This window comes from Strongyloides ratti (genome assembly GCF_001040885.1).
Source record: "Strongyloides ratti genome assembly S_ratti_ED321, chromosome : X".
Lineage (NCBI taxonomy): Eukaryota > Metazoa > Nematoda > Chromadorea > Rhabditida > Strongyloididae > Strongyloides > Strongyloides ratti.
In genome coordinates this window covers 4,232,145-4,254,108 of record NC_037309.1, presented here as the reverse complement: position 1 = coordinate 4,254,108, position 21,964 = coordinate 4,232,145, and the positions used below count along the sequence as shown (strand labels likewise).

At 20.2% G+C, this 21,964-nt stretch overlaps 5 protein-coding genes across 5 annotated transcripts; 3 read left to right on the top strand and 2 right to left on the bottom strand.

Moving 5' to 3' along the window:
• Window positions 1-156: 156 nt before the first annotated feature.
• On the top strand, window positions 157-2,825 carry SRAE_X000091400 (Exonuclease domain and Ribonuclease H-like domain and Exonuclease, RNase T/DNA polymerase III domain-containing protein; the record flags this gene model as incomplete). Its single annotated transcript, XM_024645315.1, has 4 exons — window positions 157-165; window positions 276-713; window positions 753-1,031; window positions 1,077-2,825. 4 exons carry the CDS (start codon window positions 157-159, stop codon window positions 2,823-2,825), a joined length of 2,475 nt encoding a protein of 824 aa, XP_024510786.1.
• Window positions 2,826-3,637: 812 nt separating this feature from the next.
• Window positions 3,638-6,694, top strand: SRAE_X000091300 (Bactericidal permeability-increasing protein, alpha/beta domain-containing protein; the record flags this gene model as incomplete). Its single annotated transcript, XM_024645314.1, has 5 exons — window positions 3,638-3,731; window positions 3,775-3,800; window positions 4,776-4,786; window positions 5,118-5,499; window positions 5,543-6,694. The coding sequence occupies 5 exons, from the start codon at window positions 3,638-3,640 to the stop codon at window positions 6,692-6,694; spliced, it is 1,665 nt and encodes a 554-aa protein (XP_024510785.1).
• A 1,485-nt stretch (window positions 6,695-8,179) lies between these two features.
• SRAE_X000091200 (4-aminobutyrate aminotransferase, mitochondrial) lies at window positions 8,180-9,634 on the bottom strand (the record flags this gene model as incomplete). The annotated part of the gene is made up of 1 exon (XM_024645313.1): window positions 8,180-9,634. One exon carries the CDS (start codon window positions 9,632-9,634, stop codon window positions 8,180-8,182), a length of 1,455 nt encoding a protein of 484 aa, XP_024510784.1.
• A 1,070-nt stretch (window positions 9,635-10,704) lies between these two features.
• Window positions 10,705-11,217, bottom strand: SRAE_X000091100 (Hypothetical protein; the record flags this gene model as incomplete). The annotated part of the gene is made up of 3 exons (XM_024645312.1): window positions 10,705-10,938; window positions 10,986-11,131; window positions 11,184-11,217. 3 exons carry the CDS (start codon window positions 11,215-11,217, stop codon window positions 10,705-10,707), a joined length of 414 nt encoding a protein of 137 aa, XP_024510783.1.
• A 3,559-nt stretch (window positions 11,218-14,776) lies between these two features.
• SRAE_X000091000 (Cation-transporting P-type ATPase family and Cation-transporting P-type ATPase, N-terminal domain and Neurotransmitter-gated ion-channel transmembrane domain and Cation-transporting P-type ATPase, C-terminal domain and Neurotransmitter-gated ion-channel ligand-binding domain and Cation-transporting P-type ATPase, subfamily V and P-type ATPase, A domain and HAD-like domain and P-type ATPase, cytoplasmic domain N-containing protein) lies at window positions 14,777-21,959 on the top strand (the record flags this gene model as incomplete). The annotated part of the gene is made up of 7 exons (XM_024645311.1): window positions 14,777-18,177; window positions 18,226-18,392; window positions 19,315-19,851; window positions 19,991-20,560; window positions 20,614-20,856; window positions 20,896-21,399; window positions 21,451-21,959. 7 exons carry the CDS (start codon window positions 14,777-14,779, stop codon window positions 21,957-21,959), a joined length of 5,931 nt encoding a protein of 1,976 aa, XP_024510782.1.
• Window positions 21,960-21,964: the final 5 nt, after the last annotated feature.

Here is a 21,964-nt window from a genome sequence, read left to right as displayed (position 1 = left end):
TAGCATAAAAGTTTTTACGTTTAATGTCTCTTAACACGATTGGTGTAATATTAATGTTCATCGTTAGAATTAAAACATTTTTTGCATTCGATACAACTTATTTTAATTAAAATTTAAATAGACATATTTATTTAGGATTAAAATAATATAATTTCAATGATTTTAGTGTGTAATAACTTATAAATTAAAAAAAAATACTATTTAATTTATTTCATCAATCTTAATTTTAATACATTATAATTGCAAAAAGTTTTTATAACACTTCTTTTTTAGAGATGGATTCTGAAGATCCTAATAACGATCAAGAAATTACTAAAACTTCTAGTGAAATTGTTACTAATAATGAAAAGGAATTTTCTAAATGTAGTGATAATTTTGAAGAAGATGTTTCATCAATTCAACCAAATATTGGAAATATAATTAATATTGAAAAGGATAAAGATGAACAATTAAGTAAGGTAAAAGAAGAAGAAAAATATGTAGAAAGTGAATTTACAAAAAAATATGGTTATTTGGTACCATCAAATGATTCAATTTATGGAATACATTCTTATTCCCAAGATTATTCAGGATACAAAGGTTATTTTGATTATTCTGCAACACAATGCATTACAACACCAAACAATTTATATGCAGCAACATTTGCTAGTACAGAAAATGTAGAAGATACCACATCATCAAATGATGATAACATTGTTTCAAATAATAATTTAGTAAGTTATATTTTTTTTTTTACGAATTCTTTTTTATAGAATTATCATGATGAAGAAAATGTTGATCAAAATAATGATGATAAAAATAGAAATGAAAACAACTCAGATGATAATTTTGTACTTGAAGAAGTTGTTGATGATGAAAATGAAAAACTTTTAAATAATTTGTCTATAAATATTAAAAAAGGATATGTTGATAATGAAAATGAAGAACTTTTAAATGATTTATCTATGAATATTAAGGAAGAATCTGTTGATAATGATAATGAAGAACTTTTAAATCATTTAGCTATGAATATTAAAAAAGAAGACATTGATGTAAGTGCTTAAAAAAATATATTTATAAATATATATATTTTTTAGTCTGTTATAACAAAAAAAATCAATGAAAATGAGACAAGAAAACGTCAACATTCTGATGAAATAAATGAATATGAACCATTTTTGAAAAAGAAGGATATTAATGATACAAAAACAAATATCGCTACAAATAATCTCAATGACATTAATTTATTTAATGATACTTCTTCTAGTAGTGAAACAATAAATACATCTGATTATGATGGTGATAAGAAGAAAAGAATTACTAGAAAAAGTAAAAGTATCAGTAAAAATCAAGGAAATAAAAAAAATATTTCATCTGAAATAAAAAATAAAGAAAAACCTTTAGATATAGGAAATAAACTTTCCCAAGAAATGGACATTTCATCAGTTTTGGGAACAGATATAAGTATGGGAGTTAGTGCATTAAAACCTAAAATAGTTAATGAGATCGCAAAAGACGTTGATGAAAAAAAGGTTACATTAAACTTAAGATCAACAAAAAAAGCATTACCAAAGCCTAAATTAAAGGTTATAGTTGCAAAAGATACAAAAAATGTTTCTGATTTAAAATCAGATATTCAATATTGTGATGAAAATAAAACATTAATCAAAATAAAAGGTTCCAAAATTGGTATTATTGATAGAAAAAAAATTTATACTCAATTATTTAATGCATTAAAACAACAACAAGTACCTGAAGAGGAAGCTAAAAAATTAGCTACAGGAAAAGAGCATAAATGTGCAATTGAGGCATCGGATAATTCAAAATACAAATCAAAATGTTACAATGAAATTATGAAAATAAAAAAACGTGATTGTTCACCTTTTGTTGATAAGAAAACCAAAAAGTTAGAGTTTTCAGTTGATGATATTAACAAATTTCACGAATATTTAAGAGAATATATTCTTACAGAAGAACAATTAAGAATGAATGAATATCCAATGTGGGATTCAGAAAAATCTGATTCATGTGTACATTATGAAAAAGGAGGAACACTTTCACACAAAAGTCATTATTCGTTACCAGATGAAAAACAAAGAGTTTGTTATCGCTGTTCAAAGATTTTTGAAGTCAATGATAAAACATATGAGCCAACTAAAAAAGATGTTGTTTGTGTTTATCATTCTGAAAAACTAATGTTTGGATATTCAAGATACGCAAGATATGATAAAATATTTAATTGTTGTGGAGGATCAAATGGCACAATTGGTTGCAAAGAAGGTGATGAGCATGTAACAATAACCCAGCCATATTCTAATTTAAAACTTTTTAAAGAATGTCCACTTTCACAAAAAAACACAACTATTAAGGGTGTTTATGCATTAGATTGCGAAATGGTATTAACTGTTGCTGGACAAGATATTGCTAGAGTAACAGTTGTTGATATGAATTGTCAAATTGTATATGACCAATTAATTAAACCAAGATATCGTGTTACAGATTATTGTACAGAATATTCAGGAATAACTGAAGAGTTATTAAAAACAAATGTTTTAACATTAGAACAAGTTCAAAAAAAATTATTTGAATTTATTAATCAAGATACAATTTTAATTGGTCATTCTTTTAACTGCGATTTAAATGCATTAAAATTAATTCACAAAAATGTGGTTGATACATCAATAACATTTCCTCATAGAAATCCACAATTCAAAAATCCATTAAAAAAACTTGCAAAACTTTATCTTAATATGGATATACAAGAAGCTCATACTGGTCACGATTCAGCAGAAGATGCTATTGCTGCCATGAAATTGTTGATCGCAAAATACCAAGGAAAAATTTAAAACTTAAATGGTATTTTAATTTTTTTTTATTTATGTTTTTACTTTATAAGTTTGATTAAAAAACAATTTTTAATTGTAAAAGTCTGAATTTTATCAGGTAGATAATAAAATTGTTTATTAATAATGTTTAAAAAATTTTTTATCATTAAAATTTAAAGTTTTTAATCTATAAATGATAATTAATTTAGGTTATTTGAAGTAATTAAATTTTTTTTGCTAAAATTAAATTTACTAAAAGTGATAAAAATGATAATATTTTGAATTTTTTTTGAAGATATAATTTATATATTAAAAAATTTTAGAAAGTAATAATATATAGATATAATGCAATTACAATATATTTTTAAATTGTTGTTTTACTAATCTTTTTGTACTTAAAAATATAGATAACTTTTTTTGATGTATATTTTACATGATTACTGCATGTATTTTAAAAATAAAAACATTGCTTTTATTTATATTTTTATATATTATAACTATTATTACATGTTTTATAAAATAGGTAGGTAAAATTGTACAATATAATGAACATTACATTTTTTATTTTTAATATTTTAAAATTTAAAATTTTTCATCTATTATGGATGAATCGAGTAATTAACTATTTGTTATATTACGTTTTCTTTATTTTTCATATAATTTTATTTTACGAAAAGTTATATGAAAACAAAATATTTATAAAGGGTTGAACCATTTTAAAATTGAATTTTTAAAAGTATATATAAATTTGTAATTATCAAAATTATTTTTATTAAAAGATAAATATTAAAAAAATTTTTTTTTCTTTTTTGTTTTATATTATTTTTTAAGTAATGTTACCATTTGATGAATCTTCAAAAAATAGATTTGTTGAGTATGAAGGTGATACACTTGAAGATATTTTTAACAAAAAAAATGAAAATCAAAGTTTGTTTATTATATTTTTATATTTTTTAATAGATAATTATAGATAAAACAACATATAACAAATTAGACGTTAATTTTTTTAAAACATATATTCAAAATATATTGTATTGTATAGTACAAATTCAAGATAAAACAATTTTTTCTTTATTTTCAGAAGATATTATAATTTACCACAAATGTAAATTATTTTTAAATACATTAAATGAGCTTGAAAATTTTTTTAATATTAATGTTGAAATTAAAATACATAATGATATAATACAAAAAATATTAAATCTTTTAAATGATCTTTATATTATTAAAGAAAGTTTACAATTTTATAATTATTGGCATCAAAACAATTATTACTATTTTTTTTGTCAAAAAATAGAAGAAGCTACAAAATTCACAAATATTTTATTACATTATTGTAAAGAAATTCAATAAATTTATTAGAAATATTTTGATTTATAATTATAATCGTACATTGATATATCATTTTAATAAATTTTTATGTTAGATTATATATGTAATATTAATAAACATTTATATTATTCTATATATATATTATATCTTTCAATTTAATTTTTTAATTTTTTAAAAAAAATTTTATTTAACAAATTCTTTTTCATTAAATAAAACTATTAATTTTTATTTTTTATTACTTTAAATATCATTGTGCTACTTTCTCTTTATTTTGGTAAAAATTAATTAAAATTATAAATAATAATAAAATACTTTAAAATTATTAGAATACAGTTTATAAATATAAATACATGATTATATATATCGTAATGATATTAAACCTTAATTAAATTATATATTATTAAATATATAAAAAAAAAATGAATTTTACTTTTTATTAAAATATTATATTTTAGATAAATTTTATAGATAAGTATAATTATATTTACCTCCTTATAATATTGTTGTAGTTATAATCATCATATGATGCATTTTCTAACCTTAAAATTATTTATTTGTAGGCACATATAGTAAAAATATACTAAATTGAACCATTATAACAATTGTTGAACATACAACTACGTTTTCTACTGGTTAAAGAAAAGACAATTGTATGATTTATAAAATTTATATATAAATATATATGTATATATTGTTGACTGTGTCATTGTATGATACAGAAACTTCTGCGCATAACTATAATATATTCTTCTTATATTTATATTAATGTAAAACATACATATGTGCCATATTTAGTCACACTATATAACATAATATTTTATACATTTATTACTTGATCTAAAGATAATTTATAATAATTTTTAAAAATTTTAATTTAATATAACTAATATATATGAAATAAAAATACATTTATTTAAAATTTATTATAAAATTAATATTAAAAATCTATTTTTAAATTAACTAATAGTATATTTGTTTTAGGGTAATGGAAACGCGTATATCTTTAAAATTTATACTTTACATTATCATTGTCTGGTTATTATCATCTCTGAATGGAGGAGATTTTGGTATAAATATTGGTGGACCTGCTGCAACAAAATTAATTTCTCCAGGATTAAGAAAATTAATTGAAAAACCAAAATGGATACAAGTTGAAATGACATCACATAAAGATGTTTATTTTAATAATTTTATAGCTATTGACTTAGATGTTCAATTAGATTATAAAAATTTTTCATTTAAATTTGATGATCAAAGAGTATGGGTTATTGTTGATAATGTTAAGATTGAAAGTTTAATGAATATTAATGTTTTTCATTTACCTTCAATATTAGGTAAAACAACTACCAAAATGAATGCTTCTGTATGTTAAATAATATATTTTATAATTTTTGTTTTTTTTAAAGGTTCCTAGAGCAGAATTATCTTTTTTAATTGATAATTATTTTTTAAAAGTTGATACATGTGCCATGAAAAATGTAGATATTGATGCAACAATAGAAAAATCTTTTATCGCAAATGCTTTAATTAAATTAGCTTCAATCTCTCCAAGTAGTATAGTAGAATTTGTTTTATGTAAAGCTATGAGTAAAGCTATTCATAATATTGATAAATATTTTTCAATTGACATACCAATTATTAATATTTTGCCACCTGTTGTTTCAAGTCAATTAAAAGATTTAGATACTATATTATCTATTCATGTTGTAAATATTAATGCAAGTGATGATATATTATCTTTGACATCAAATGCTGAAGTTATTAGACCATCAATTCCATCAGAAAATTTACCAATAAAATTAAATATTGATAGACAAAGTACTATTCATGCTATGCTTGAAAATAATGACAGAATAACCCTTTGGGTTGAAGATCGATTGGTAAATGATTTATTAAATATGATAGAATGGAATTTTATGTGGCTAGAAAAAGAAATTCCATTTAGTTCACCATTATTACCACCAAAATCAAGAGATCATATGATGTTATTATGTGAAAATTGTTATTATTTAGCTCAAGTTACTTCAAATGGTACACCAAATGTTACAGCACATAAAGGATATTTTGTTTATCAAAAAGCTGATATTGTAACTATAACAACTGTAAATCCAGAAAAAAATAAACAAATTAAATTTATTGCATTCAATGTTTCAATAACATTAGAAATTAGATCAATATTTGAAAATGGAATTGCTAGAATACAAATAAACTTATTAGATACAGATATTAATCTTGGTGAAGGAGTAGTTTCATTACCAAATGACATTAAACCACATGTTCAAAATATGACTCGTAATCTTATTTTAGATGTTATTTTTCCAAATTTAAAAGAAAAAATTGAAAGTCTATTGTATTCAGAAGGTATTAAAATACCAGCAAATTGTGGAATTGATGGTAAAAACATTCATATACTTTTTGACGAAGGTCTTATTGGTTTAAGTAGTAGTGTTATGTTAGACGAATTAGATTTAACACTATGTTTAAAAAATGCAAAAGATGCTTTACCTAAATCGGACAAGATAATGGCAATTACAAATGGTTTAAATTTTTCTAAATAATATTTTCAATAATTAAAAAAAATTGTAGTATTGTATTACTATTAAATTATATAATAGAAATTGTACAAAATTAAATTTTCTCATATATCTAGATTTCACAAATGTAATAAATAATTTTATAGGATAGCTTGATATTGACAACAATCTCTATATACAAAAGATTATAAGATTTAAAATTTACCCTTATTTTAATAAAATTTAAACCTACCACAATGTTTATTTTATAGTAAATAATCTCTCAATAATATTTCAAAATTTTCATCCTACATAATCTTTAAAATCACAACTTTATTATTTATTTGAAATATAAAGTAGTTTTAAAAAATAAAAAATAAATTTATTTACAATATTATACAATATGATATCATAAGAATTACAAACAATTATTACTTTGATACAATTTAATACACATGACAATTTCTAACAAACTAAAGTTTATATTTTTATTAATCAATCTTGTAAAATAAATGATATATTTTATAATATATTTAAAATAAAGAAAAAAGTTAATTATTTTCAATAATTTTTATGTTTGAATGACCTAAAAAAAAACTTTATTAATACATAAAATAGAAAAAAAAAAGATTTTGTAAGATAATTAATATTTTAAAATAAATAATTTTTTATCTACTTTTTATCAATATAATACTAATCAATGTAATTTAAGTAAAAAAAATTATTATGATGGTATCTAAATATTTCAGTTTTTAATTGTTGATAGCATAAAACAGGTATTTTTAATTTAATAAAAATACATATATAGATATATAACTAAATAGTAAATTTTTTTTTTATTTTGATATAATTAAAAAATAATAAAATTCTGGTATAAGATAACCCTTTATTTATAAAATTATATTAAGTTTAATGTAATTCAGTGACTACCTATAAATATGTAAAATGATATAATACTAATTTAACTTACTGATTAAGAAATATTAATTATTATTAGTATATTCATTTTTTTTAAAAAAACTATATATATGTAGATTTTTTAAAATGATTAAAATACATAAGTATATATTACAAATTTGAGTAATGCTATAATTGATTTCATCAAATTTAACTCATTATATATTAAAGTTTTGATGAAATCTAATAGAATATTATGACAACTTTACTGAATTGTAAAATAAGTTGAATAGTGTTTGTAAGAGAAAAATGTTATAAAGTATTACAGAAAAAACGATAATATCTTAAAAAAAGAGATTTTAATTTATTTCTTAGTTTATATCTTTAATTAATAGAAAAATATTTACTAATTAATAAAAACATACAAAAAGCTATTTTTTAAATATTTACAAAATAATTTCTGGAATAAAAAAGAATAAATAATAATAATTAATTACTTTATTTTATTGTATCATTATCGTATTCAAAATTTATCAATGAAATTTAAAACAAAATTTAATTGATGTTTCGAAAATCATATTTCTTTTATTATTGTTTATGATTTAAAATATTGATAGTAAATGAAACAAGATATTAAACTTGTTTTATAGCTTCATTAATAATATTTAATGTTATCTCAGCATGCTTTTTATCATAAACTAATGAAGGTCTAAAACGAATAGCCTTTTCACCACAACCACCAACATGTAAACCACGATTACATGCTTCATCAATAAATTTATCTCTTAATCCAGTTGTTGGAAGATCAAAAGCAACATATGTACCAACACCACGAAGATTCAAAATTTTATCATTAGTTGATTGAATATTTTGAAGTTCTGATTTAAGGAATTGTCCTACAACTTTTGCTTGTTCAACTAATCCTTGTTCTTTAACTATTTGAACAACTTTTTCAAGAACAATTAATTTTGTTGGATCACCCATCCATGTATTAAAAATTCTATAACCTTCATTTACTTTAAGAGCTGGAGCATAATAATATCCACCAGTAATCATTTTTTTTGAAAATACTACAATATCAGGTGGTGTTTCTAAACCCCATTGTTCATGACACCAAAAAGTTCCTGTCGGACCACCTCCTGTTTGTACTTCATCAACAATAAATACACTACCATTTTCTTTTGTTATTTTTTGAAGGCCTTTAAAAAATTCAGGTGATGCATGGTGATCACCACCTTCTGATTGAATTGGTTCAATAATTACTGCAGCAATATCTTCTCCTTTTTCTTTTCTCAATTTAAATTGTTCACTAATATGTGTTAAACAATCTTTATCTTGTTTTTTGTTATATTCAATATTTTCATTTAATGGATATTTATAACGTGGAAATGGTGAAATTGGCCAATCATGTGCTGGAATGTCAACTTTATGAATTGGTTTAGAACGTGTACAAGATAGCATAGCTAATGATCTTCCATGAAAAGCTCCATTAAAAGCTAAAACAGTCCACTTTGGTGTTCCTGGTAATTGTTGATTCATACATGATGATAAATCTTTAGGTGTTGGTGGTTTACCTCCACGTTTTTGGGCACTATAATAAATAAATGCTGTTTTAAGAGCATTTTCATTAGCTGATGTTCCACATAACATTGTTTGAACTTCAGATAATCCTTTTGGTGCGACTGAAATTAAACTTTTTTTAATCATATCAGCATAATCAGTACGTGGAAAAGATCCAAGTGCTGGACGAGAGACAAGAGATGTAATAAGACGTGGATCTTTGGCCAGTTTAATTAATTCTGGATGATTATATCCTAAAGGAAGGGATGAAATTTGCATATAAACATCTAAAAGTTTATTTCCATCAGCATCAACTACATAATTTCCAAAAGATTTTTCATAGTCAAAAAATGCTCTTGTAGAAGCATTTTGATGAACCATTGACATTTCTTTTTTTAATGCCATTGATTTTGGACCTGGAAAAGCAGTTTTCATATCAGGCTTAGATGGCTCAGATGTTGCAATTGTTTTTAAATAACGGCATGAAATTTGACGCCCAATATAAGAAGTTTTTTTAATAAAATACATTGTCTATAAAAAAAAATTATATATATATATATATCATTATTATGGTATAATAAAATAAATAAATAAAAGAATAGTAAAGTATAATGATAGACTTTTTTGTTATCCTAACAATATTCTTCAAATAATATTAAATTATTTTTATTTAAAAGAGTAATTTTAAACAATGTGTAAATGAAAATCTTTTTATAAACAGAAACATTAAAAACAATGACGAAGCTAAATTAGCTTTGTCAAAATATAAATTAAGAGAAACGTGTATAACTTTAACTATTTAACAAAGTGTAAAGAAAGCGACTAAAGCAAAAAAGGGTCAACAGAAAATTATATGAAAATATGTATTTATATATAAATGTGCCATCTTCAAATAAATTAACAATTATCTAACTATACATTTAAATTATAAAATGATAAATCAAAGTAATTGATGTTTAGTTACTTTATAAATATACATATAATTAAAATTTTATAAAATTACTATGCAATACAAAATAAAATATATTAAAAAATTTAATAATTTTTAAAAAAAGAAATGCTTTAAAGAATAGAAAATTAATTGTAAAAAGACAAAAACCTTCTTATCAATTATACTAAAACAAAGACAAAGAAAGCTTTTTATATACATATGTACATCGATAATTCTAATATTTTATCATAAAAGCAAAATAGCAAAATTTTTATTTCTTGCATAATAGAAAAAAATTTTTTAAATAAAATAAATGATTAAACACCAATTATTTTTTTTTTTTCTAAATTTATTACAATACATATAGATTATATTTTTTTGTAATCAATCAATTTTCTTGATAAGTATATTCTTTCATAGTTAATATTATTATTCATTTTTAAAATAAATTTTTAGTAATGCTTACAATATTTTATGTGTTATTTTTTTTAATTAAAAAAAATAATTAAATATTTATTAATATTATATTATTTAAATCGAAGCAACATAAATTTATTAAAATTTTAAACAAATTAAAAAGAAATATATTTTTAAAATTATAATAATTTATATAATTAAAGTTTGATTAAAATAAAATTTATTATTAAATTTGTAATAGATTAAATAATTAATTAAAACGTTGTCTTGCGCGCAAAAATTGAAGATTATTATTGTCAATATTAAAATCATCTTCAATACCATCACGAAAATGAAAAGTTTTCGATGAGAATGGATTTTGCGGAAAAGCATTATGAATAACAACTGTTACATTTCTGTATGATGGACATTGTTCTTTTGATACATCAATACAACAAAAGTAATCTACTTGATTATGCCAACAGCAAACAGTTGAAGGATCAGTCTTAAATGATTATATTAATTTTTTTTATAATATTAAATTACTCTTACATTATCATCAATAGCATTAAGACAAAGATTAGATTGATGTGGTAAACATTTTCTTGGTTCACCATCTGGTCTTAACATTGGACGTGATCCTAATGGACAAGAAGGTAATGTAACATGTTCTTCAATTGGTTTAGATATAATTACACCTGAAATATTTTAAAATATGAAATATTTTTAAGTATTAAAAAAAAAACTAACCGTATAAAGTCAAAAGAAAAGCAAAAAACTTCATTTTTCTGTAGTCACTTTAAAAATAAATATTTTTATATTAATTTAAAATGATTTTACCTGAAGAAATTTGAATATTTAAAGAGGTCACGAAATTAGATCAACATTCATGTACTTGTTTTCATTTTAAAATTTTCATTAATTTACTTAGGTTAAATACTTTTATTAGTGTTCTTTTCATCATTTTATGTTTAAAGATAATTTATAAGGAATCAAATATTCTCACATAATAAAAATTGGTATTTCAGGAAATATCTTCTTTAAATTATTGTTCTTTCATTAAAGAATCTTAAATTATTTTATAAAATTTTTTTTTAAATGATTAGTTTAATATTTACCAATAATCAAAGAATATCAACAAATATATATACATATTATTACGTAATACTATTTCACAAATAGTAACTAAAATAAGATAAATTACATGTGAAAATAAGATTACATTAAGTTGTAAAACTAGAATATTTTATATCAAATTAAACATTTCCCTTTCTAAGAAAAGATTTGTTATTGTTAATATTTTAATATCTTAAATTAATTATAATTATTTAAAAATTAAAAGCATTAAATTATAATAAATAAAAAAATTTTTATTATATTTAAAAAAGAGATTTATTTTTTTTAGCATATAAAAGTAAAAACAAATAATATTTCATAAATATTTTCTAAAAAAACTTTAGAAAATTGTTAGTAAAAAAAATATCTATTTTATAATTCTATTTTACGTTGCAAATATTTACATATAATATTAAATTATAAAAAGTTTTAATAATTTATTATTTTTTTAAATCAAACTGAAAAATAAATAAACGATTTTATTAAACTATCTTACCTACAGAAAAAATACTAAAAATCATATAAATTACAAAAATATAATGCAGAAGTTTAGTAACTTAAATACGATTTAAAAATTTTAAATATTTTAAAAAGTATACTTTTTTGATTTTTTATAAATATTATTAAATCATTAAAATACATTATATATTTAAATAAACTTTGCTAAAATATATTAACATATTTTGTTTAATTTTTTATATCAAGTAAATTGAAAAATTAAGATAATTTTTTATATTTAAATAAAAAAATGTAAATACATTTTTAACAAATTAAATATAAAAGAAAAACATTTTTTAATTATTAAAAATAACAATTGTAATAAATTTTTGTAAATTAATTTAAAGAATGGCAATTCTAATATGTTATATCTACTTAATTAATAATATAATTGTTCCATTTCAATAAAATAAAAATATGTAAATTATTGTATTATAATTTTGTCACTATCATTATCAAGCTTTCAATTTATCAAAAGACTAACTTTTTATGTAAAAAAGTTTAAATTACCTGATAAGAAGGTATAAAATTACATATTTTACTTAGACATTTTGCTTTAATTATAATCAGTAGGAATTTAATGTTAGTTATCATTTATTAAAACTTTTGAAAATCACTTTTTCTAAAAAATTATATCAATATTCATTAAAAAAACACTATTTTTTTTCTGTAAATTATTATTTTTATAAAATATTTAATTAAGCTTATAGATAATTTTATTGCATTTATTAAATAAATATTACAAAATATCATTATTACTTACGAAAAAAAACAATATATTTAAAACTTATTTTATAATCAAAAACATTTTTTTTTGTATATTTTTCACTTGAATAATATACGTAAAAACAATTTTATCTTTTTACATTTAATTTTTTTTAATTACACTTTACCTGTAAAAATATCTATTAAAAATTTTAATGTTTTATCAATATCTTTAAAATAAGACATACAATATTATTTTTAAATCTTAAAATAAATTTTTATGATTTCATTCTTAGTGCGTTAGAAAAATTTTAAACTAACATTTAAATTTGTAAATGCTACAATAATTGAATGTCTGAAAACGTACCATTTTAGATGGTTGATAAATTTTTATCAAACATTTAATTATCCGTTTAAAATTTAAAAAGAATTAGATTAAAGTAAATTAAGTAAAAATTTTTTTATACATTTTTATCACTTTTAAATTTTTATTCTAGAACTTTATATTTAATCTAGGATTATTGTTTATTAAAAAAAGATAAGATACCTTAATTTTACTTTTTGTATTTTTATTATCAATGTAAGTTTATTAAATTACCCATGTAAAAAAATTGTTTATTTTGATTAAAATTTAAAAAAATACTAATAAAAGTATCTTTTGTGATAAAGATAATTTATATTTGTCAAATTAAATTCTAGTAAAAGTTATTTATCAATCTTATTGTTATTGTATAATACATTATCATATAAAAAAAAACATAATTTTTTATTTAGAAAAAAGAAAAACTTGAATGTAAAATGTTACTATTATTTTCTTTGAAAATATTTGTCCAATTACCATATATAATGATATATGTATATATATATATATATATAATATTTTTAATTCACAATTACAACTTTAGATTTGTATTTATAAATTTACCTCAACTATTATATAAACTTTTATAATATATTATCATAAAACAATCTATAAACTATGTAGTATTAAATCACTTGTTTTATAATTCAAAAACAAAATTTTTTTCTTGAACATTTGTAATAATATACATTAACAAAGTAATTATATATATATTTAACAATACTATTGTTTTACATGTGGTGAATTTAAATCTACAATTATTATACTACAAATATGCATTATGTTCAATCTATTTTTTCTTTTTAAACATTTTAATTTACAAAAGATTTAATGATACTCAATGTCTTTTTTTTTAGATATGATAAATTATTATTGTTTTTGATGTACAATTTTATTTAATAACATAAAATATTATATCAAAATACTTTTTTAAACTAAATAAATCATATGTGATACTTAATGAAAAAAAACACTAAGTATTTATTTAAACAATTAAAAACTAAAATATATAAAAAAATATAGTTATTAAGTTTAATACTTTTTTTACTTAATGCATATAATTATTTTATTATTTTTTTTTACCAATTAGATAATATAGAAGAATATTTAAGTTAATACGATAAGCCTTATCATTATAAACGAATAAAATCATGTTTATCTTTTAAATAAAAACCTTTTACTATTCTTTGTGATGAAAGGAAACTAGGTAATATATATATATATATATATATATATATATTTATTCTTTAGTCTATTAATAATTTAGTTATTTATAATCTATTGACTAAATTAGTAATAATACTTTAATATTTTTAATTGTATCATTTACTAATATGGAATATTATTTTAAAAATGTTTAAAAATGAATACACCTTATTATAAGTAATTTTATTTAGAAATAATTTTAATATCACTTATTTATCAAAATATTATTCAAAATAAAAATATTGGCATATATAAATTTTGATCTTATCAAAAATGGTATGCTATATTTAATTAACAATATATTTTTTTGTATAAAAACATTTTTAAATAATAATTTATCAAATATTTGATTTTTTTTTATCAATTTTAGACGTCAAAATATTTTAGTGAAAAAAAACGCTTATTATCAAAAAATTATCCTACATATCAGACATTGGAAGAACTAGAAAGTTTAACAATGGTCAAAATAAAAAACTCTGACTTAAACAGTGGTGTTCCCTATCCTGATAACCATAGTGCAAATTTTGCCAATGGTGAATCATTGTTAACATTCTATGGATACAAAATAGATAAGAAAAGAAAATTTATATATTATATTTTTTCTATCATAACACTTGGGTTTCTTCCTCTTTTTTGTTATTGGTATCCACAAATTAAAACTTATCTTATCTCAAAAAAATGCAAAATTTCTAATGCTGATCAAATTTTAATAGAAGAAAATAAAAATTATAGTGTTAAAAATGTTAAAATAATTCAATCTGATATTCCATTTGAAATTCCATTTAAGGATACAATTTTAAAAGTAAAGGAATTGCAAACATTTTCTTATCGCAAAATAAATTTTATATGGCATGAAAAAGAAAAAACTTACGTTAGTGTTGCTTCATTATGTGATAATGTTTATATTAAAAAATTCCATAATATATTAGAATTAAATTCAGGTCTTGATGATAGTACTGTTGAAAGTATTGAAAAACTTTATGGAAAAAATGTAATTGAAGTAAAAGTGACACCACTTTTTTTAATTGCTTTTAAAGAATTTTTGTCTCCTTTCTATATTTTTCAGGTATTTTCAGTAGCAATTTGGTTTTCTGATGAATATGTTTTATATGCTAGTATAATTGTATTTATTTCAATTATATCAATTTTTACTGAATCATGGTCTATACAAAAAGAACAAAAAAAACTTGCTGATATGGTTCATAATGAGACAACTGTTGAAGTTATTAGAAATAATGGAAAAATTATTACTTTAAATTCATCAGATCTTGTTCCAGGTGATTTATTTGTTGTTCCAAAATATGATTATACTTTACAATGTGATGCTATATTAATTAGTGGTTCATGTATTATAAATGAATCTATGCTTACAGGTGAATCTGTACCAGAAACAAAAGTTCCATTACCAGAAGATGATGATGAAAATAATCCTATTAAATATAATGGTGATATTCATGGAAAACATTCATTATATTGTGGTACAACAATTATACAAACAAGATATAATGCTAACTCTCCTGCCAAAGCAATTGTTTTAAGAACAGGATTTACAACATTAAAAGGAAATTTAGTTCGATCAATTATGTACCCAAAACCAATTGATTATACATTTACAAAAGATTTATTAAAATTTGTTTGTTTTCTTTTATGTGTTGCATTACTTGGATTTACATATACAATTATTTTAATGATTCTTAGAGGTTCAACACCATCAAAAATAATTATAAGATCATTAGATATTATAACTGTTGTTGTACCACCAGCTTTACCTGCTGCAATGACTATTGGTATGATAAGTGCAGCACAAAGATTAAAAAAATCAAAAATTCATTGTATTTCACAGGAGACAATTAATACTTGTGGAATGATAACATGTTGTTGTTTTGATAAAACTGGCACATTAACTGAAGATGGACTAGCATTTAATGGTGTTCGACCAGTTTTTATAGATCATATTAAAAATAATAAACCATATTTTGGTGAGAAAACAACAGAATATGTTAAAGGAAAAATTCCTATTAATAGTAGATTGATAAGAGCTGTTGCAACATGTCATTCAATTACTAAAATAAATGGAGAATATGTTGGTGATCCAGTAGATGTTCTTAATTTTAATGTAACAGGTTTTGATTTTAAAGAAACTTTTGATGATAATACTGTTAAGGAAAAAACAAGATTTGATATGCTTCAACCAAATACATATTCAGGTATCTTAGAAACTAAAAATGGACCAAAAAATGTAACACTTGCTGTATTAAGAACATTACCATTTTCATCTGCTCTTCAACGTATGGGTGTTATAGTTCATGATGATGAAGATGAAGAAACAGAAATTCATTTTTATACAAAAGGTTCACCAGAAATAATTTCAAGTTTATGTATACCAGAATCAATTCCAAATGATTTTACAGATATTGTTAAAGAATATACTAAAAAAGGTTATCGTTTAATTGCTGTTGCTTATAAAGATTTATCACATGTTAATTTTACAAAAGCTCTTAAAATTTCAAGAAATGAGATTGAAAATAATTTAAAAATGTTAGGAATTATTGTTATGGAAAATAAAATAAAACCACAATCACTTCCTGTTATTGATGAATTAAATAAAGCTGGAATAAGAACATTAATGATTACTGGTGATAATATTCTTACTGCAATAAGTGTTGCAAGAGAATGTCATATTTTAAATAAAGAAAAAATATGTTTTACAGTTGATATAATACCAAATGAAAAAACAATTAATGGAAAGACAAAAATTGTATTAAATCAAAATTCATTTGATGAAAAAATGTTAATCAGTGAAGAAAGATTGTCCCAACATCTTAAAGATATTTATAATAAAAAAAAATCATCTCCAATTTCATATCAATTAGCAATTTCTGGTCCAGTTTTTAATGTTATTTGTAATGAATATCCTGAATTATTACCAAAAATTATTTGTACATGTAATGTATTTGCAAGAATGACTCCAGATCAAAAACAATTTCTTATACATTCATTAATTGATCAAAGTTATTATGTTATGATGTGTGGTGATGGTGCTAATGATTGTGGAGCATTAAAAGCAGCTCATGCTGGTATTTCTCTTTCAACAGCTGAAGCATCAATTGCAGCACCATTTACATCAAATATTAATAATATAAGTTGTGTTCCTAGAACAATTCGTGAAGGTAGAGCTGCTTTAGTTACATCATTTGGTATTTTTAAATATATGGCAGGATATTCATTAACACAATTTGTCTCAATAATGCTTCTTTATTGGATTAATACAAATTTAACAGATTTTCAATTTATATTTATTGATTTAGGACTTATTACATTTTGTGCTATTGTTTTTGGTTATACACCAGCTTCTTTAACAATTGACAAAAAACCACCACCAAATAGATTATTATCATTAGCTTCAATAATGTCAGTTGTTGGACAGCTAACAATTGTAGGAATATTTCAATTTATAGCTTTTATTTGGGTATCAAAACAAAGTTGGTTTATACCATTTACTAAACCAGTTACTCATGATGATGATGAAGATAAAAGATCAATGCAAGGAACAGCTATTTTTAATGTATCAGTATTTCAATATATTGCATTAGCAATTTGTTACTCAAAAGGTGCACCATATAGACAAAGTATAGTAAAAAACAAATTTTTATGTATTCTTTTAATTATACAAATTGGAATTGGTTTATTCTTAGGTTTACAAGGTATACCAGAATTTAGTAATTTAATTGATATAGAAATTATTCCATATATTGCTGATCGTCTTTTTATTTTTGGCATAGCATTTATTTCTGTTACATGTATGTTTTTGTATGAAAAATTTATAGTTGAACATTTAATTTTAAATATAAGAGATAGGTAAGTATAAATATATAAGTTATAATTTTATTTATTAATTTAATATAGAAAAATTAAGAAAAACCAAGTAAAAAATGGTACATCAAAAAAATCATATGAAAAAATATTATCAAAAATTGGAAATAACATAGAATGGTTTGAAAATGATATGTATAATAATAAAAATTCTTCAATTGATATGACATCTATTTCTGAATATGATATAAATTCATTAGGTCAGTTAAAAAGGTAAAATATTAACAATATAAATTTATATTAATATTTAACCATAAATTAATTGCATACTTCAATACTGATCTTAAAAAAACTATATAATGTTAATTTTGAATTTCCCTCAATTTATTTTGTTTAAACATTATCTTAATTATTTTTTTATATCACATTAATATAAAGAAAAAAATTATATTAAAAAATAATTTTATTTCAAGTAATGTAAACAAAATCATAAATATTTTTTATATATTTAATATTTTTTAAATATATTAAAAAATATTTTTAACATATATTTCCCTACACAATTTCTTAATCACACATTTTTATCTTTATTCTTTATTTGCGTTTTATTTTTTCATAATTTGTAATTAAAAGTAAATAAAAAAATTTATGATTATTATAAATTTATTTTTTTTAACAATAAATAATTATAAATTATATAAAAAATTCTTTTAATATTTTTACTAGTATTTTTATGTAATATTAAATTTATAAAAATAAAAGAAAAATATTTATTGTTAATAATTGAATATGTTTTCTAATTAAATAATCACACATATATATATAACCTTGTATTTAAAGAAATGAAATATATTTTATTGAATAAATTAAAAATTATATTATGAAAGTTAATGACCGCAAATGAAAAATAATGATTTAAGTAAAAGTTTCTTATATTGATGATAGAAAATTTAATCAATCTTTGTTCATTTGATTTTTATTGATATTGAAAAATTCATTTACAATAGTAAATATTTTTATAGTTTAAATTAATGAATATTTTAAAAATAATCCCTAATATATTTTGTATTTATTTTATTTTCTTTATCAGTTTATTATATTCTATTCATGATGATGTTTATGATATAAAAAATAATTTTAAAAAATCTATATTAATAAATTCTTCTTCATCAATTCATATAGCCTCTTCACATGGTAAACAAATTTATGTACACTCAATGACAAAAAATGATTTAAATTATGTAAAGAAAGATGAACAATTGTCACAAATTTTGACTGAGTATTCAAATAGAAATATAGTTAATAATTTAGAAACATCAAATAAGGATAATATTTTGATAAAGAATAAGAAAAAAGATTATATGATTATTTCTGAATATCATCAATCACCAATTGAAGGTAATTTTGATTCTACAACAACAATTGAACCATTAACAATATTTTATAAGCAAGCATCATCTAAAAAAGAACATAAATATAATGTAGAAAATAATTTTGATAAATTAGATGTATCAAGTAAATCTTCAATAAATGAAATAAATAATGGGAAAGTAATTCTTACAAATGATTACTTTACTTTTACTACAGAAAAAACAATAACAACAATTTCTAAACCATTTATAAAAAATAATCTTCAACCAAATAAAATTTTATTATTTAAAAAAAATGAAAATAATAATTTGAATAAAAATAGAATAAAATTATTAACTAATAATAAAGGTTGGTTTTTATTATACTTAAAATATAATCAATTTATAATATATATGATTGAATTACTTTTTTTTTTATTTATTTATTATAATACATATTATTAAATATTATATAAAAAAAAATATTATTTTTTAAACTTTTTTTTTAGATATTCAATTCCCTACATGGAATTTTAAAAAAATAAGTGCTAAAATAGAAAAGACATCAAAAAGCAATTTTTATAACAATAACAATATTGTATTAGAAAAAAATTATGAATCATATGTAAAAAATGACTTAAATTCTAACAAAAACGTATATAACAATTTATCATATAATAAAAATTTCAACAAAAAAGATAATAATTTTTTTAGATATTTAAATGTAAAAATTGAAAATATGCGTAATGATATTAAAAATTATTCTAATGAAGATTCCTCTAAGGAAATTAATATAAAAAATGAAGAAAAGAAAATAAATAATAAAAATATTGAAGATGTTAATAATAGTAATAATATTAAAGATATTGAAAAAGATAATGAAAATAATTTAAAAACGAATGCAATTGAGATTGTATTTGATGATGAAGAAGAAGATGATGTTTTAACAAAACTTTTTAATAGTAAAGAAGAAAAAAATTTATCGTATTCTATGGAAAATGCATCTATTGGAGAACATATAACAATTGAAGAGGTACAGTATGATGAAAATGATATACAAAAAGATATTCAATCAGAAGGTAAAAAAAATATATATATAAATTATTTTTATTATATGATATTTATTTTTAAGATGAATATGATAATGATTTTTTAAAAGAAGGTGAACATTTTGATTATAATGAAACAATGCTAACAGAATTTATAAATGATAATTTAAAAAGAGATGATAATACATTACGTACAATATTAGTTGATAAAATGTTATTAGAAAAAGATATTCCTGATAATACAGGTGATTATTCTGGTTCACATATATATCCAACTCTTATATCACAAAATTACAATAATAATAGTTTACCAATTATGTTTTCAGGTATAAAAATATTTATATTTTATAAATTTAAATTTTAAGATATACCTGTTTATGTTATGGTATCATTAGATATATTTGATATATCAAGTTTTAATATGCAATCTATGGATTATTCAGTAGATTTATTAATTAATATGAGATGGTATGATATGAGATTAATTCATAAAATGAATAAACCAATAACTGTTTGTGAAGAAAGAATATTAGAAAAAATTTGGAGACCAGATCCATATATTGTAAATGCAAAAAAATCATATTTACATAAAATAACTTTTCCAAATATTAAAATGAGAATATTTCCTGATGGATTAGTATTATATACTATACATATAACTATTCAATCAACATGTAATATGAAATTTTGTATGTTTCCTCATGATCAACAAGAATGTTATTTAGATTTATCATCATTATCATATAGTGATAGACAATTAAAATTTATATGGAGCGATGAACCATATTTTTTAGTTAATCCCTCAACATTACCAGAATTTAAAATAATAAATATAACAGTTAATGAGTGTTTATCTCATGATAAATTAAGTAATTTTAAAAAAAAATATTTTTTTAAATATATTTATAATTTATTTTAAGTTACATCATCTTGCTTACGTTTAGCATTTAAATTAAGAAGAGATTCTGCTAAATATATTGTTGAAAAGTACATACCAAGCACTCTTGCAATGATGTTTGCATGGGTTGCTCCTTATGTACCATATAATTATGAAGATGTAAGAATTGTTACACCTATAACAATTTTGTTAGCATTAGTTCAAATGCAAAAAGGAGAAGTTGAAACAAGGACATCTTATTTGACATCATTAGATAAATGGTTTGCTGTAATGAAAGTTTTTAGTGTTATATCATTAATGGAAAGTTTAGTTGTTTTAAGTTTAGTTAGAAAATTTAGAGAATTAAAAAAAAAAGAAAATAAAGCTATTAATGAATTTGAAAAAGAAATGATTAAACTTCAACAAAGACAAGTTAAAAAATTATATAATACAATTGATTTATATGCTAGAATAATTTCACCAGTTGTCTTCATTTTATATCTTATATATTATTTACTTTTTATGGTAACTGGAAATGAAGAAAATTGTTAAAATAT